Raw genomic sequence first — 19,105 nt, forward strand, 5'->3', positions numbered from 1 at the left:
CAGCGAGTAATTAATCAGGTTATGCTCCATATTGATGCTATTTCTGTATATTTTCTGTGTAATTTCCACAACTTCCAAAACTCCACTTCTGTCCCTCACATTCTCATTCCTTCCAGAAATGGCTCTATTTCTATACAATAGAATACACGTGTTTCTACAGTCCTCTGTGTGATGTCAGTAGATACTGTAAGAATACCATGATACACTCTGGTACTGTTTTCTTAGCACTTATTTTAAATTAGGTTAATGATAATTACTACCTCAAACCCAAATCCCAGCAGTAACCTTTGGACATTTTTAGATTTTAATGAATTTTTTTAAACCGTGTTCCTCCCAAATGTTCCCACAATTTAGCTGATTTCAGCTTTTATTATTTATTTTTTACTGATACCATAAAGTATTAACGTTTTCGTTTTTTTGTTTTTTTTTTGTTTTTTGTTTACATGCAGTAGGCCACCGAAGTCTCAAACTTGAGTGAATTGATGTAAATAAATACGTGAAAATATGACTTCAAAGAAAATAAATTTTTTATTTACACTGAGGAATATCTAAACCCAAGAAAATATTGGCTAGTAATAATATAATAATAGTAAAAAAAAAAAAAAAAAAAAAAAAAACTTTCTGATTCAGTTTTGTTCGATTCTAATCAAACACGGTGTTTTCTCTGAAGTGTAGCCAGGGTTCAGCCTCGAGCGCGCTCCCGTGCGCGTGCGCATGCGCAGTCTCCGCCTGCAGCTCGGTCCGTAGCGGCTGCTGTGCTGTTTCTGTCCGCCGCACCGAGAATCTCCGTGTTTTTCCGCTGCGTTCTCGCCCGCCTCCGTTTATGCGTCGGACCCCGAGCCCCGGGCCCGTGCTGCTCGGTCCGTACTCCCGGTGAAAGGCTCGTCTGAACTCGGCTCCGGGCGTTATGCGCTCAGATGAGGCCTACATGCTGAAGCTGTCCTCCTCTTCCTCTTCCTCATCCTCCTCCTCCTCCCATGCATGAATCTCACCGTGATGGCTGATGATCAACAACAACAGCCCGGTGCTCCCGGAGCGTCGCAGCAGAGCCCCGAGGCGACGGCACTGCAGTACAACAAGATCAAGAACTCAATCTGGTGAGAGATCCGATCGCACAAACACTCCTGCACATCTCCTAAACACACATTTCACACATGAGAGAGAGAGAGAGACGAGCACCTGGTGTGCATATGACGGCTTGCGCTCGGATCGGGATGGGTCTGATTCCATTGCATGCGATGTTTGATTGTTTACATTAGGATGTCAGATGATAGCAGGCCTGTATTTCAGTGCATGGGTTGTTGTGTGTATGATTTTTTTGCATGGCATATTATCTGGCTTCAGTGCATGTGGTTATGGCTGTTTTATGATTGCGTTAGCATGTCTGATTTCGTTGCATGGTACATCTGATTTCAAATGCATCTGATACGTGATGTCATTGGATGCGACAGTTTCAAAGTCCGTTCCTGTTTCCATTGCATTTGGATGCATCAATTTATTACATGGATTTTCTGTTATTGCATTGGATGTTTGATTTAGAAATAATATCTGGTTTCAGTGCATGGGGATGTCTGATTTAATTCCAGTGATTGTATGATTTCTTAGCATGGCATATCTGGTTTCAGTGCATGTGATTATGTCTAGTTTATAATTGCATTAGACTGTTGGATTTTATTGCATGGATTTTCTAATGTCACCCAATGGGTGTCTGATTTCAAATAATCTTTTCATTCAGAGTTCAAGTATTATTATTATTTTTTCTAAAAATGATTTAATTGCATGCCTTGTTTGATTGTTTACATAGGAGGTCTGGTGTCAAATGGAAATCAGACATCTCATGCAGTTACATCAGAACGTCCTACTAATTAAAACAGATGTCCATAAGATATGCCATGCATTGGCATCAGACATCCTACATGCAATGACATCAGAAAACCAATGAGACAAAATCAGACAACGTCCCTGTGCAATAAAATCAGGCATCATATCCAAGCAATAGAATCATTGCAATAAATTTAATCAGACATGCATGCATTGTTTGCATTTTAAATCAGATATGCCATGCATTGACAATTCATATCTAATTTGAGTGCATATGATTATGTCTGATTTCTAATTGCTTTGATTATATGATGTGATTTTATTGCATGGATTTCTGCTGTCATTGCGTGACTTATCTTTTTTTTTTCAAATGCAAGAAATATCTGATCTCAGTACATGATGTGACTGTCGAAGTCTGATTCTAATTTCATGACATTCAGATGTCTGATTTGAGGTGCAATGGATGCATGATTACATTGCTTGAATGGTATGATTTCAGTTGCACCGGGATGAAGTCTAACTGCCTTGCATGAATGTTTGACATCTGAAGTCCACTTACACCTCATTTCCTATAAAAATCAGACATGAAAATGATTTTAGATGCACTTAATGTCCATAAAAGCTTAATTTCTCCAAAAACAACAAAAGTGTTAGTGACTTGACCTTTGACACCGTCATTAAGAATGTCATTAAGCCGGTGCTTTTTCTACAAATTCTTTTATCTTAAACCAGCGTAACCACCTCCAAGAAATGCCCTGCATGTTATAAGGAACCTAACAGCATGTCTTCCCCCACTGTATTCATACTTGAAGCACAACTGCTCTAATAATAGTTTTTTCTTGTTTTACAGCAAATCTGTACAATCAAAAGTGGAGAGTATATTGGTAAGTCTCTCATGTTATTAATTATGAACATTTAGGCAGTGTGCCTCCATTTTTTGTATATTTTGTATATATTATATAGATAATTTGGACTATAAATTAGGGATGGGCGATATCTTATCGTTTTTGAGATACTGGTAAAATTCTACACGATAATATTTAGTCTTTCCACGATAATATCGATAAAACCTAGTCGTTGACTCAGTTCAGTGTGTGAAGGTGAAGAATAAATGTGCTACAGTAGTACAGTTCTGCATGTGTATGAGCCTGTTTACGAACCTGCTGTCCAACAAAGATATTTATTGAGATTCTTTTTATCCAAATTAACTAAATAGCAAAGTCGATTGTTTGAAATAACTTCTATTTGTATTATACACAGTGATAAAGGCTATGTCAATTAGCATTGCATTAAAAATATTCTGTGTGCTTAAAAAGTACCCAAGATTGCTTAAAGATCACAGATTAACCATATATTTTGTGCAATCATGTTTATTGTCTTCAGGTTTCATCAGTTAAAATGTATCTAACTACAGCGATAACAGGAAACCTTTTGTCTATGTTAGGGATTTCCTGTAGTGTCGTCACGTCTATTACTTCTGCGATGCATGTGGAGTTTCTGCGCTAGAGCGCCCCCTGGCTTCCAGTATGAATTAAACAGTCAATAATACATTACATGTGTACTAGGGCTGCACAGTTATGACAAAAATCTAAATTGTCAATTATTCCCATTAAATTGTAATTGCAACTATTAATTAACATTGAATGATGTTTATACCATTGTTTAATGCAACTGCAAGTTGAAAACACTAACTGAAAAACTTTTTGTACTAATCTATGGTATTAAGCCTCAAATGTCTACTATACATCAGATTGGTTTCTTCTTTAAATTATAAAGAAGTTAAAATATGAACGATATTGTTATGCACGCATGATTATCCATGATTGTGATCATGATTAGAAATTTGATTGATTGTACAGCCCTAGTGTAATACTCAGTAATGCTCAAAACACCCTATTTTGGGTAAAAATAGGAAAGGTAATAGTTTTCTCTAAAGAACTTTTAGTGAATGTCTTTTAAAACAATTCTGATCGTGTAAAGAATATGTTAGTGATATTCATTACTGTCCGATGGTGGGATTTATTTTTAGTTCCAGCAGTTGTGTGTGTGTGTGTCATCTGAAGGCTGCTTACTTTCATCAAAACAGTGCTTTCTACAGCATTTGTCATCCTAGAGTTATCGTGTCATAGTGCCCTACTGTTCCTGTATAGTCATTTATTATGAAATAATTGATATGTAGTTGTCATAGTTCTTCCTTAGTATTTCACTCGAAAATTGCTTTTTAACATTCATAAATTATTATGAATATGCTGAAAGTGACACATTGAATTAAATGTGAAATATCAATGTAGAAAGACTGAAAAATGTCAAATGTACTCCACTAATCTGTTTTATTTACATCTTTGTGAGATCGTTTTTGTGGTGTATCTTAATGAAAATTCTTTAATATTAACATGTTTTCAACAAAGTACTGACATGTTTTCGACATTTAAAATGTAAAAGTACTGACATGTTTTCACATTTAAAATGTAAAGGTACTGACATGGTTTCGATATTTAAAATGTAAAAGTACTGACATGGTTTCGACATTTAAAATGTAAAAGTACTGACATGTTTTCACATTTAAAATGTAAAGGTACTGACATGGTTTCGATATTTAAAATGTAAAAGTACTGACATGGTTTCGACATAATGTAAAAGTACTGACATGTTTTCACATTTAAAATGTAAAAGTACTGACATGGTTTCGACATTTAAAATGTAAAAGTACTGACATGGTTTCGACATTTAAAATGTAAAAGTACTGACATGGTTTCGACATTTAAAATGTAAAAGTACTGACATGGTTTCGACATTTAAAATGTAAAAGTGCTGACATGTTTTCGACATTTAAAATGTAAAAGTACTGACATGTTTTCACATTTAAAATGTAAAGGTACTGACATGGTTTCGATATTTAAAATGTAAAAGTACTGACATGGTTTCGACATTTAAAATGTAAAAGTACTGACATGGTTTCGACATTTAAAATGTAAAAGTACTGACATGGTTTCGACATTTAAAATGTAAAAGTACTGACATGGTTTCGACATTTAAAATGTAATAGTACTGACATGGTTTCGACATTTAAAATGTAAAAGTACTGACATGGTTTCGACATTTAAAATGTAAAAGTACTGACATGGTTTCGACCTTTAAAATGTAAATGTACTGACATGGTTTCGACATTTAAAATGTAAAAGTACTGACATGTTTTCACATTTAAAATGTAAAAGTACTGACATGGTTTCGACATTTAAAATGTAAAAGTACTGACATGGTTTCGACATTTAAAATGTAAAAGTACTGACATGGTTTCGACATTTAAAATGTAAAAGTACTGACATGGTTTCGACATTTAAAATGTAAAAGTACTGACATGTTTTCACATTTAAAATGTAAAAGTACTGACATGGTTTCGACATTTAAAATGTAAAAGTACTGACATGGTTTCGACATTTAAAATGTAAAAGTACTGACATGTTTTCACATTTAAAATGTAAAAGTACTGACATGGTTGCGACATTTAAAATGTAAAAGTACTGACATGGTTTCGACATTTAAAATGTAAAAGTACTGACATGTTTTCACATTTAAAATGTAAAAGTACTGACATGGTTTCGACATTTAAAATGTAAAAGTACTGACATGGTTTCGACATTTAAAATGTAAAAGTACTGACATGGTTTCGACATTTAGAAAGTAATGACAAAGTATTAAAGTTTTTTTATGAGTTTGAAATACTAGCATTTTTTTTTTTTTACAATTTTAAGTACTAACATGTTTTTTTAACATCTCAAACAAAGTACTAACATGTTTTTAACATTTTAAAGTACCAACATGTTTTCAACAAACTATTAAAAAATTTTAACATCTTAACATTAATAACTTTTTAAGTATATTTTTAAATGTACTTTTGGACATACTGGATGATTCAACTAAAAATACTCTCTTGACTATATTTAATATGTATGACATTATTTTTGCATTAAAAGTTGAAACGGTTAATATTTAAAGAAAAAACAACAAAAAAGCACTAGTGTAACAATATGTAGTAATTTTATAAATGCCATTATGTAGAATACTTTTATTTGTGTGTTTAACATTTTTGCTACGTTTTGTTTAATTACTTAAGCCACAAGAACAGCTAAACTGATTTACAGAAATTAATTGAACTCAGCGGGTTTACCTTATTAACTTGTATATTTGTAATATTCATAAATATTTGCTATATCACCTAGCTCACTTGTACCGTGGTAATTCTGTGAATTACCTTGAATGATCACATACATGTCATAGTATTTGTGTATTGTAATCATTCAGTGCCACAGTTTATATTCAAGTACGGTGTTATTAGCATAAACCGTACAATGGCAGTAACACCACAGTATTTTTTGTAAGATTGTTCAAGAGTTAATACTCAAAACAGTTGAGCAAAATTCATGTAATTTAGCTTCTTGTAAGGCTTTAAATGAAGGAGTCATTCGTTGCAGCTGTTTTTGCACAAGTTTAAACTGATTATAGCTTTTATAGCCAGTTATAGCTTTTGTGGGATCATGTAAAGCAGACATATATAAATGTGTGCCATGACTCCAGTAACAAACAGTTGTATCCACGGAGGCCGTGACCAGGAAGATGAAAATAGGAGCACTTGTGGTGGCAGCAGGGTCCCAGCAATCATTTACCTTCCATGTGCAAGAGCCTTAAGCTGCAGTCACACTAGATTTAAGACAAAAGAATGATTGCAGATACTTAAGCCAATCATTGGTGTAACAGGATATGATGTCACACTTCTGCTTTGAATTTCAAAACATTTCAAACCATGACTGAATGAATGCTTATATTCTTAAAAATGCAGTTTATAAATATATATATATATATATATATATATATATATATATATATATATATATATATATATATATATATATATATATATATCTTTTTTTTATTTTTATTGAATATTAATGGACCAACACAGTTATTACAAATATATATTTAGAAGTACAAGTGTTTAGTAAAGTACTAGGTTATAGTAGTTTTTGTGTCTATTTAGTGTTTAAAATTTAATAAAAACAGTTATTGTAGGAAAATAAATTTTGTGGTTGTTTGTTATCAGATGTAAGTGATCCTTATAGAGACATCTGAGTTGTGATGTTTATATGTATGTAATAGAATATGTAATAGAATGGAATTCCAGAATGGAATGGAAATTACTTGATTGGAATTAGCTGGAGTGGAATTGAATGGATTTGAATAGACTGGAATATAACAGAATGGAATGGAGTTGAATTGAATAGATTGAAATTTAGTAGATTAGAATGAAATGGAATGCAGTTGTATAAGAATGGAATTAAATGGATTGAAATAGAATGGATTAAATAAACTGTAAAGGAATGAAATTGTCTAGATTGGAATAGAATATAATGATTGGAGTAGAATTGAGTGGTATTGTATAGAATGGAATGGATTTGAATAGAGTTAAATAGAATACAATGAAGGAGAATAGACTGGAATGAAATTGAATGCAGTTATATAGATTGAAATGGAATGGAATTGTATAGATTGGATTTTCTTTTCTTTTTTTTATACCATGGTTAAAGAGTGTTTGTTTGGGACACATGATGCAGAGCAGTATATTACTTTTATAAAATGCCTGGTATGGCAATATGATAAATAACACCAATGTTCACTTAGTAGCTAAATCATAATCAAAATAACTCTTTCACCAGTTAATTCGTACAACTAGCTGTTTGTAAAAGCAACACACAATCAACCTTTAAACACAACTCATCCAAATTTAGAGTTGCATTATAAATGTGGAACAAAATACCGTATTGTGTGGTAGAATAGAATGTACAATATACAATATAACCACAGTCAAAAAGAGCATTTTGTGATTTGTTGTTCAGTGATTGGCCAGTAACACCTGTTGCTGCTGTACAGCCAATCAGACACAAGATATCTATTCCATACATCATATTGCATTAGAATGATGCTTACAGTCATTACTGAAGGTGTTTAGTAACACAGAATAAGAATAGGGCTGTTTGCCTTGGATGGAAGGATTTGTGACGGCTACCTGGTACATTTAGGAAATAACAGTGAATTGTCTTTTATTTTTTATTTACTCTCATTGGCTGTCAAGTCTCACCCCATTCATGAGCGCTGGTTTCCCCTAGCAACAAAGAGGCGAATAGAATAGGACGAGGTGAGAGGAATTCATTCTCACCAGCCAATTAAACGCCCGTGCTGAAACGACGTGTTGCCAGTGTGTCAGCATTGACATGCATGTTTACTGTCAGGGTTTACTTGGCAACTGGCTAAGAGCAGGGCAGGATTGCAGGTTTGCTGCTGGTCATGTGAAGAGACACGCTGTGTACCGTGTGCCTGGCCGACTTGAGGAGCTCTGGCTCCCCCCGTACAATACACAACCTTGTGGAAATGGATGCAGGAGAAGACAGTGATGTCATGGGCCATGGAGGCTTGCAGGGGCCAAAAATCAAGGCCTTTAATAGAATTTAAGTGTGTGATATTGGTGTGATATTGTGCATGATACGAATGCATTTTTTTGTCATTTCCATCACAACCAAATATATAAACTTCTATTGGGGAAAAACTAAGGCTGAATGATCATGGGTAAAACTAATGACCAAAATAATTTTGCTTTTTCATTCACATGATTGCACAAATTAAGAAAGTGTGATTGCAGGGAATGGATGATTTGACATTTGTCATTATTTTATCTCTCTACGTTATAAAAACTTTAAACCTAAGCAGTGAAATTTATACTCATTAATTAAGGTTTTTCAGTTTTTCACAAACAAAACAGTCCATGGGTTTATAGCAAGTATCACAGATGATGCTTAAATAATCAAAAAGGAAAATTAAGATCATGATTAAAATATAATTATCTTGCAGCACTCTTGTTTCCTAAAATGCTTGATGTGTCATTACATTTTTTTAAAATAAAAATAATATTTTTTAAAACTGCAAATTTGGCATACAAATAAAAAAAGAACAATTACTATAATAAATGAATGTTGCACATGCTAGGTTTTTGTTTTTTTAAAGTAAAAATAATGTCAATCTTGCCCTGAAATTAGTGTGACCATATCTGATTAATAAAACAACATTGTAACATGTTGAATTTTTATAAATCTAATGATTTAAACAAGTTGCCAACTTGCTAAAACAAGCAAAATATTTTTTTTCACCCCTCAAAATAAACTTTTATTGGAAAAAACATTTGTTCTAAAAAACATGGTGTGACTGAAACTTTGGGGGAAATATACATTTAGGTTATTCATAGAATTTGAACACAGATTTTAACACTGTATTTACATGTAATACTTGCATGTGACGTTTAACCTGCTGTGATTTTATAAAAAAAATAATAAACTTGTGTGAAATGTCCTTGTCTTATAATCCTTGCATTGTTCATTCACACAGCAAGATGTTGAGAAGTTTACAGATATTGAAAAGCTCTACCTCTACCTTAAGTTGCCTTCTGGTCCCAGTAGTGGCAATGACAAAAGGTACATATGATTTTTTATCTACCTTTTTCCTTTCCATATCCCCCTCCTCTCCTTTTATGATTTCAACACCTCATGGACCATTTGTGATTCATGTGCTTTGCAATATCAAATACACTCATAAGTCTGATAATTACGATTGATTCATGTTTACGTTCAGTGAAACATGCATATATGAAATGCATTTATGAAACAAGATCAAAGCATATGCAAGTATAATTTTTTTGTAACGTTTAATTTTGCATTTGTTGTCAGCTTCAAATTAATTCATGATTCATTCAAGCTAATCATTTCACCATTAAAATAAATTTTGTGTAAATTATGACATTGCAATACCAAGCTTCCTGTATTTTATCATTTGTTTCCCCTTATCTGTCCATCATGTCAACCCCTCTTTCCCAACATGATGTCCAATAGAACTGAAAATCAGAGGGGCTCTGCAAGTCCTGCGATATGGTACTACAACTTTAACTATATTAAAGGGAAAATAATTTTGAAGTAATATGTTACATGATATATTATATAGGACCAACATACGTACACACAGCTTTCTGCTGCTACCCCATCCCTGTTTCAAGCCTTTTCCCATCCCTCTGTTTTCCCAATAGTGACCAGAACTCCATGTCATCGAGCCGAACCCAACAGATGTATGCGTTCAACTGGATCCGAAATCACTTGGAAGAGCACCCGGAAACCTCACTGCCAAAACAAGAGGTGTACGATGAATACAAGTGAGTGGTTTAATGCTGCGGTAATGGACGGAGTTTGGGTTCGCATGTACTCATCAGTTTCTCATGCTGTGTTTCAGGAGTTATTGCGACAATCTGGGCTACCATCCTTTAAGCGCAGCTGATTTTGGAAAGATCATGAAGAACGTTTTTCCGAACATGAAGGCACGCCGTTTGGGCATGAGGGGGAAATCAAAATATCCTTTTGAATGGAAAAAATCTGATATGTTTGTATAATGTAGATTGCAAAATGCAATACACAACATTTGCATTTGAAACATTTTGTATGCATTGTTGTGCACCTTTACAATGCATTACGTACTGCTACAGCGGGCTGAGAAAAAAAGCATTTGTGCACATGCCGTCACTCCCTAACTTGGAGTTGCACAAATCAGGAGATGGGGTGAGTATCCTGTTCATGTCAAATCAAAAACAAGAGATTCATAACAGTTTATTTAATATGCCCCTTATTGCAACAACATTATGTGCAGATTTGATAACCAGATCCCCTCTTATCCCTCCTCTTCTTTAGTGTGAATTGTTGGAGTCGACTGGACAGTCTCCCAGTGCTGAGGATGAGATGCGTTCGGCAGCTTGCGGTCTGGTCTGCGAATGGGCTCAGAAGGTTTTGAGTCGCCAGTTTGACAGCGTGGAGGAACTGGCACGCTTTCTTCTCAACAGTCATTATATTGGCACTAAGTCTATGGCAGCTCTGACTGTTATGACTGGAACCCCAACAGGCAAGAAACCAAAAATGCTTGCATACAAATCTAGATGATGCATGAAAATGTGGGTTGTAGCAGCTACTGGTTTACTTGTGTGGCATTCAAACTAAGTTCATTTCTTGTTTCTGACTTCTAAACCAGGTATGAAAACCCCTACGCCTGCCTCTGCCTTTGTGCCAACTGGTGAAGCCAACTCATTCCAGCCCGAAGTGAAGACCCTCCCTTCGCCTTCTGTAGACGCCAAACAGCAGCTGCAGCGGAAGATCCAGAAGAAACAACAGGAACAGAAGCTCACCTCTCCTTTGCCCACTGATGCCCAGGCCAGAAGGGCAGAGGCGGGCACACCAGGCCCTGGATCCAGCCTGACCTCTGGAAGTCCTGCACTACTGTCCCCTCAACCAACCATAGGCATCGTGGTCACTGCTGTTCCAAGTCCTATCACAGTAAGGAGATTTTGGTTGATAGCAGGGAATGGATGATTTGACATTTCTCAATGGACAAGTGGTTTAGATTGTGCTTTTGTTTGCAGGTCCAGAGAAGCAGGCAACTAATGACCTCTCCAAGTCCTGTTGGGGCAGCAGAGGGAAAAGTTGTACCTGTTAACTTCCAGGTTGTGACACAACCTGTTAAGCAGTCTCCAAAAACACCCCAAAACATCCCTGCCAGTCCAGTCGGTGACAGGTTGGCTAGACACCGATATGCTCAGATTTTACCTAAACCATCTGCCACAAGCGCCATTGCCCTTCGCTCGCCCCCAACGCTCCTCATCACCAACAGCCCCATCAAGACGGTGATGCCCACGCCCCACGTTAGCTCTGTAAATGTTGTCAAGATGACTGCAATTTCATTAGCGCCTAACAGTAGCAGTAGTAGTATTAGTACTCCTACCCCGTTGCGACCTGCTTCGGCGGGTGTCAGTAGCACAGCTTCTCTGGAAGAATCTAGCCAAACCCATCAAGCTCAGAATGGGGCATCTGTCATGTCTCTTCAGTCATCTGGGAAAGCTGGACGTACCTCCACAACCCTAACCCCATCAGTGTCCACTGTTACCAATGAGGTAAAAGTGACTTTTGAAGCTGTGAATGACAGTAACTTAGCCACTGCTGTTGATAAACAAAGCACTGCATCAGGGGCAAGTACAGGACTAAAGAACGAAAGAGCCACTAAATTCAGGGCTTCCAGTGAACCCTCTTTTTTTATTAAGGCGTCCCCTGTGCCTGAGAGAGTGGCAAGGGCCAAGAGTGACTCTACAACCCCTTCAAGTACAATCATGGGGGCTCTTGCCCCGAGCAGCAATAACAACAACGATCAACCAGAAAGAACTTTGTATTTAACTGTTACTAGCCAGAATGTAGACGCCGAATTGTCATCCATTTGTGCTGTGGCAACAGCAAGCACTTCTTCTAAAGATGCTGGCCTCGGTCCAAAAAGCCCTCGAAAACGCTCTGCATCTGTTTTGGAAACCCATGCAATTCCAGTTAAAAGAGTATTCATTTCCCAGCAACCTTTGGATGTTAGCAGCAATGCCAAGCCTGGTATTGTTATAGCAGCTAAGAAGATACACAGACCTGGCACCTCAGCAAGACCAGAGAGTGCTCCATGCAAAGTTACACTAAAACCGAGTAGCTCTTTTCCGACTCAAATCTTGGCTCTTTCTGACACTCCCATTGGAGCCCTGGACACTTCTCAGACTGTTAATCCTCAGAGCTCTTCACAAATCGAGAATGAAGTTGCCAATATTAGCCCGAATGAAACAGCTTCTGGTAATAGCACAACTTTAATGCAGCAAATCCCAAGTCACCAACAAATCAGCAGTGATGTTTCTCAGGAGGTATCTGCTGTAAGTGAGCTGAAGAGTTCCCTGCAAGACTACTCGCAACAGATGCAAGTAGAACACAAGCAGATTGCAGCTAATCCGTTACCGTTGATGGCCCAGGCAACTGAGACCAACAGTCAGCTCACTCTTCAGCAGGACATTGTTGATTTTGCAAGAGCCCAAGCAAGCATGGACTATTTCCCCTTCAATGATGATGATATGACCCAGGACAGTATTGTAGAAGAGCTTGTACAGATGGAGGAACAGATGAAGCTGAATAGCAGCTTGCAATCCTACCTGAGTTGTGTTGATATATCCCTACAAGGTCAATCCACAGTTGGCCAAGGGACAATCCTGTCGCCCCATCAAACAAGTACACAGTTCTATCATTCCTCCCATAGTAGCGCAACTCCAATCCACACGCCAACTCCGACACCCACACCGACACCAACACCTACTCCAACTCCTACCTCTGAGATGCTACCAGGGGGGCATAGCTTCACCAGAGAAAGCCCTTGTTCTCGAATGGCTCCTGTTACCCCAGTGGATAGCATCTTAGGTGGGCGCCATACACCCATTAGTACTCCACTGTCAAACTGCAGCAGCAGTGTTCCTCCGAGTCCCATTGAATGCCGCAACCCCTTTGCATTTACACCTATAAACTCTAGTATAACTGGATATCACGATGGTAGCGTTGTGTCCAGCAGTCCAGTGAAACCCATGCAAAGGCCAATGGCCACCCACCCAGATAAAGCCAAGCTGGAGTGGATCAACAACAGGTACAACAGCACCGCAGGGTCTCCTGTTATATCCACCAGCTCTACCATTGGCATCCTGCCCAGTTACCAGGATTTGGTCGAGGACCATTTCCGTAAACCACACGCTTTTGCCATCCCAGGTCAATCTCTCCAGTGTCAATCAAGGCATCAGGACGGAAACTTGGGAAGGTTAACAACCGTTTCTCCAGTGCAACAAGGACAGCAAACTACCCTTAGTAGCAAGCAAGAAAGTTTTGCCGTCCCAGCTCCATTGGACAGCAAGGGGACAGGAAGCACATCTGCATCTGCGGGGGGAACCTTCAGATGTCGCAGTGTTAGCCCAGCAGTTCGCCAGCGTAACCTTAGTGGCACCACTGCTCAAACAGTTACCACCCCAAGGTCTGTTGTTTCTCCCTTTAATTGCCCCCTGACATCTGAGGTCCTGAACATTTTGTCCAACAACCAGTCTGTGGTCAGTGCCAGCAGCTTAGCCCAGAGGAGCCAGTCAGTTCCACTAAACATCATGATGCAGTCTGAGCTGCTGCCCGTCAGTCACCAGGCGCAGCAAAGCAATAGTGCCAAGATCACCACTGTGCTCCTTAGCAAGATGGACACAGATGGAGATGATACAGTGCGAGGGCTAGGTGTAAATAACCTGCCCGCCAATTACACTGCACGGATGAACTTAACCCAAATCCTGGAGACAACACAAGGCTTCTCCGGAGGCCCCAACTCTCAGAACCAGCAGCTGCCTCTGGACTCAAGCCCTTCGCCCTTTGACTTCCAGAAGACGGGTTACCTCATAAGCACGGGGGAGGAGCAAGTCACCTTCTCCAGTGGTGACAGTCAAGCACAATCGGGCTCTGGACTTCAGCAGCCGGAAGAGCAGCTTCAGCTCCAAGATCCGCAATTGGAGCTGCAAAACCAACAGCTACAACTCCAGAATCAACAGCTGCAACTTCCAGCTCAGCAGTTACAACTCCAAGACCAACAGCTGCAACTGCAAGAACCACAGTTGCAACTCCAGGACCAACAAATGCAGTTGCAGGACCAACAGCCGTTACGGGATGACCCAGATCTTAGCCAGCAGCACTTGTTGCCCCAAACTTCGCAGCAGGTTGTGGATCAGGAGCAGCAAGAGCAGCTAGACTTCAACACTACCGTCAAGGATCTCTTGGGGGAGGACAGCCTCAACCCCAGTTCGCAACTTGTTGGACAAGTAGCATCAGAACTCAGTGCTGTCGCCTCTGAGTTTTCCAGTGATATCCGGTTGACTTCTGACCTTTCAAATAGCATTAACGACCTGAACACTTTGGACCCCAACTTGCTGTTTGACCCCAGTCAGCAGCAGGACCAATATGAAGACGCCACACTGGAAGAGCTAAAGAACGATCCTCTGTTTCAGCAGATTTGCAGCGATACTGTGAATTCTGCTGGTTTCGATTGGCTGGAGAATAAAGACCAGCCAACTGTGGAAATGTTGGGATAATATTATTTCCTGTTCCTTTACTGTTGATGTTGTCGTCGTTTATATTTATGGTTTCTGTTCCACGTTTTTTTTTTTGTATCGCGACGTGTTGTGTATCCCTTATGTACAAAACTATTGAATGATGTATCTGTGCAGCAAAAATCTGGACGCATTGGACTGTCCAGTTTTAAAGTGCCAGCCTGAGGTAAATCTCCTACAGGCATGTGCTATATCTGAATTTTTTACAGTTGTTTTGTTTGTATTCTTGTTGTGTGATTTCATGGATCATTCCAGTCATTTCTCCACATTAAGAAGTCATTTATAGTGGACGGTCAGATATTTCCTCTGGTTCCTGCTGGTAGTAAAGTACATTCAGTATAACTGATAAATCACATGGTGCACAAGCATATCCCTCTTTTCTATATTTCCTTCCTCTAAAACAATAGTAGATATTGAGAACCTGCATGCACAATTTGCTCTTGTATTTCAACAAAATGCAATATTCCAAGTGACGAATTGTTGACTTTGGGGAAACACCCTTTCTAGACAGTTGTCTAAGCGTCCTATGATGTGGCTTTGTGAGTTGAATAGGAGACCAAAAGATTGCAAATGAGTGCTCCCAAGCACCGTAAGTACAGCAGAGGTGAAATAACATCTACATATCTTAAATCAGTCAGTTCAGTGAACTGCAAAGGTCTTAGGTGCTACATGGTGCTGACTTAAAGAATTGCATTTACTGTACATTTCATCAGCCGTCATTTGTTTTGTCAAAGTGATTTTACACATTTTTGGGGAAAAAGGTATTTAAGGCCATAATACTTGTACTGTTAAATCGAAACTGTTGGGGAAGGATTAGACTTTTGGTTTGTTTTATTCCAGAAAAATGGGAATATAAGACTCGTCTGCCTTATTTCAAGAGTCTAAGGCCTTATTCCATCTCATTAAAGGCTTCTGAATTCAATAATTTCTTAAAAGAACGACCTTGGTGCATTTGTCGTGAATTAGCAGTTCTCCATGTTCAGATGGTTGCTAGCCATTTCGTAGGCTTTTTAGCACATCATTTCAAACTGGTAGTGATGATGGTATGGTGAGGGCTAGATATTCTTACCAACTCGAGATCAGCAGGCAAACCTGTGTAGTTTCTCCAGCCTTAACTCCATACCAAAGAGCAGCTGAGGAAGAACAAGAGATTGCGATCCGATGAGGTTTCCATCTTCAATCGCCTGTCGTCTAAAAGGGATCTTGACTGTTTTAACATTTGTGTATATTATGTATATGGCGGATGTATAGATGGTGAGCATGTTGTACAAGTTCAAAAAGGCTACATTTCTAGGCTAGTAGTGCGACATTTGTAAAAAAAAGGACATAGTTGTCATCATGAGATTTCCATTTTATCAAGATGCTAATGGTGATTATTTGTAGGTAGTTTCGAGTGCCCTTAAGAAGAAAACGCTGATCATTACGAGTCCATAGCCAGCACGATATTTCGCTTGTTACGTTTCTGGCTTCCTGTGATGTGCTAGTAAATGTTGGGTCTGTAGCTTGCTAATGTACCATTTTTCTTAAAGTTTATTGGTTCCTGCGTACGCAGATGTGATGTGCGAATGAAGAGAGGATAGAATAGCATGGATTTATCAAGAATAAAATTAATTAGATAAGACTTAAATATAAAGTTAATTTAATCGTGACATAGCTAAATGTTGTGTGTAGAGACGAATCAAAGGAGCAGACACTGGAAATGGTTTGGAAACGTTCATCTTATTGCACTAAAAGTTGCGTTACTTTTTCCGTCGACAAACAACAATTGGTGCCCGCGTTGTTGTTCGTCTAATGACAATAAATAGAGGAATTACTCACTCATGCTCGAAAACGACAATTAATAATTGCCTTGTGTAGCAATGAGCTCTAATCTCAGTGAGATCCGCGTTGTACGACTTCTCGTACCTGAGAAGGAAATCTGAAAATATGAGATTTAAAAAATGACAGCGAATAAAACAAAAAAATAAGCCAACATGCTTTACCATGTTATAAAATGACTGTATGTGCGCATGTATGTTAAACTATCTATGGTAGTATTTGTTGTGACCACTCCTTTAGCCAATCAAAACAGGACGAGAGGGGACAAAAGTAGTTCTTCGGAAGCTATATGCATTTCTACGATGTTTACTAAGTTAAAATAAGTTCTGTTTATGAATGTTGTTCTTGTTTTTCGTTTTGAATATATCTTCACTTTTCTTCTTTTTATATATATATAGATATAAAAAATGCCTATGTGAAGAAAGCTGTAAATATTTTTTATGTTCTGGCATTTATTAAGGCACTGATTAATTACCGTTTTTTTATTTTACCTGTTAGACTCCAGTCCTCTTTTGATACACAGGGTTTGACGCCGCAGATTCGTCTGGTCGGTCTGGTAGAAAAACATGTTCATTCTGTCTGTCCATTCTGATCTGTAGATTTGAGCCTCTGATATGCTGGTTTATCTGCTCTATGTCGACAGTAGCTTGTTAATATTGCAGAAGCGTTTCAGCGATGTTTTGTTTTTTTTCTTTTGTTTTTTTTCCAATGGAAATTACTCACAGGTGAGTTTTTTTTAAGTGGTTTAAAAAGCCAATAAACATTTTTTTTTAACAATATTTGTGTAGTCTGGAGTGTGTTTGAGCGTCCTCTGTTGGTTCACATTGACACTGGAGCACAAAAAGAAAAACAGACACAAGGTCATGAGGTCATATCATGCAAGACTGCAATGCATGCTGGGATCTCACTAACACTTAACAAGTCAGCAATATAAATCTATAAAATTTCACTATAAAAATTATGAAATGTAAAATCTAAATATCTTCCAGGCACATGATTTTTAAGACAAAGTTAGCTTTTATGGTATTTGACTTTGATTTAGTTGTTTCTTTTTTGTTAGATTTAGTCTTTTTATTGTGTATAATTTTTTTTTTTAATTACATTTATTCATTTTGCGTTTTTTTTATTTATTTATGTAAAATGTATTGAGAAAGCACTTTTGAAGGCGCTATGTAAAATAGTTTATATTATTATTATTAGTTTAAAGTAAGTATTATTAAAAATAGTGTTGTCTTAACCAACAAATATTCTTAAATATTAAAAGGGAAAAAAATAAAATGCTATAAATTATTGATAAGGCATTTGAAACTAATAATTATTATGAATATTATTTGGAAACCTTTTCAAAGTAATTTATAAAATATATTCTTATGTGTGTGTGTGCGTGTGTTTTTGTGTGGTGGGGGTATTTAAATCATTTATTGATTTGAGAAGATCACTGATTATGTTTTTACTGTTTATTAAGGGTTTGATCTTTCTCAGTATTTAAGTTATGCTTTAATATAATTTTGATAATATAAAACAACTCGTAAAACATTTTTTTCCTTCTACAATAATCAAGCTTGAAACTTAAAAAAAACTTGGCTAAGGAAACATATATATATATATATATATATATATATATATATATATATATTAATTATTAATCAATGCAGTTTGAAGTAAAAATTGATAAAGGCTATTTATTCATGTTAAAGAGTCAAAATAATGCAAGCGACAAACATAAAATTGCTAAACTTAAAAAAAATATAAATATCAAAAATAATAACTACCTAAAACTGTGAATACATCATGTTGTTCAGATCTCTAAAAACAGATTCTTTAAGCATCAAACAGCACTGATAATAAATGCTCTTCTGCATATTCGATCACATGTGTTTTTCGGAGGGTTAGAGGTCATTCTGCCCAAGCCAGATGTCAAAGGTTAGAGGTTGTGGAGATGGGGGTTCACCCTGACCGTGGCTCTGACCAATGAGAGCAGGGCAGTCAGTGCTGTGCCTCTTTCCCATGACCCCACACACATTCACACAATGCTAATGACTCCAGCCCTATTGATCCACTGCCTGCTCAGAAAACTCTCAGCAGGAGCGGTTTCATAGATATACAAATATGATGTGTTCTTGTGCTGAGACCTAATCACTCAGTGGTCATCACTGATCAATAACTGATTAAACTGAGCACACAAACACACACGTGCATCATCTGCTGAGCTTTATGTTTCTCTTCATGTGGTAGAGATTTAGAAGAAATATATTGGAATCACTATTTCTGCTTTAGTCACGTTTAAGTGAATAAATATGAACTTTTATAAAATCAGTTATTTGGCTATAGGCAACATTGCTCAGCTAATACCGAAATAAAAATTAAGATAAACTGTAAAATGAAAAACTAATATAAAATGGAAAATATAAAAATCTA

At 37.3% G+C, this 19,105-nt stretch overlaps 1 protein-coding gene across 1 annotated transcript; it reads left to right on the forward strand.

The window, feature by feature from the left end:
* The first annotated feature begins 633 nt into the window (after positions 1-633).
* Positions 634-17,464, forward strand: LOC128014272 (DNA-binding protein RFX7). Its single transcript, XM_052597710.1, has 10 exons — positions 634-1,097; positions 2,672-2,705; positions 9,253-9,338; positions 9,753-9,791; positions 9,944-10,066; positions 10,144-10,260; positions 10,382-10,466; positions 10,596-10,803; positions 10,930-11,231; positions 11,318-17,464. Exons 1-10 carry the CDS (start codon positions 982-984, stop codon positions 14,849-14,851), a joined length of 4,644 nt encoding a protein of 1,547 aa, XP_052453670.1. The 5' UTR covers positions 634-981; the 3' UTR covers positions 14,852-17,464.
* Positions 17,465-19,105: the final 1,641 nt, after the last annotated feature.

This window comes from Carassius gibelio, chromosome B25, assembly GCF_023724105.1.
Source record: "Carassius gibelio isolate Cgi1373 ecotype wild population from Czech Republic chromosome B25, carGib1.2-hapl.c, whole genome shotgun sequence".
NCBI lineage: Eukaryota > Metazoa > Chordata > Actinopteri > Cypriniformes > Cyprinidae > Carassius > Carassius gibelio.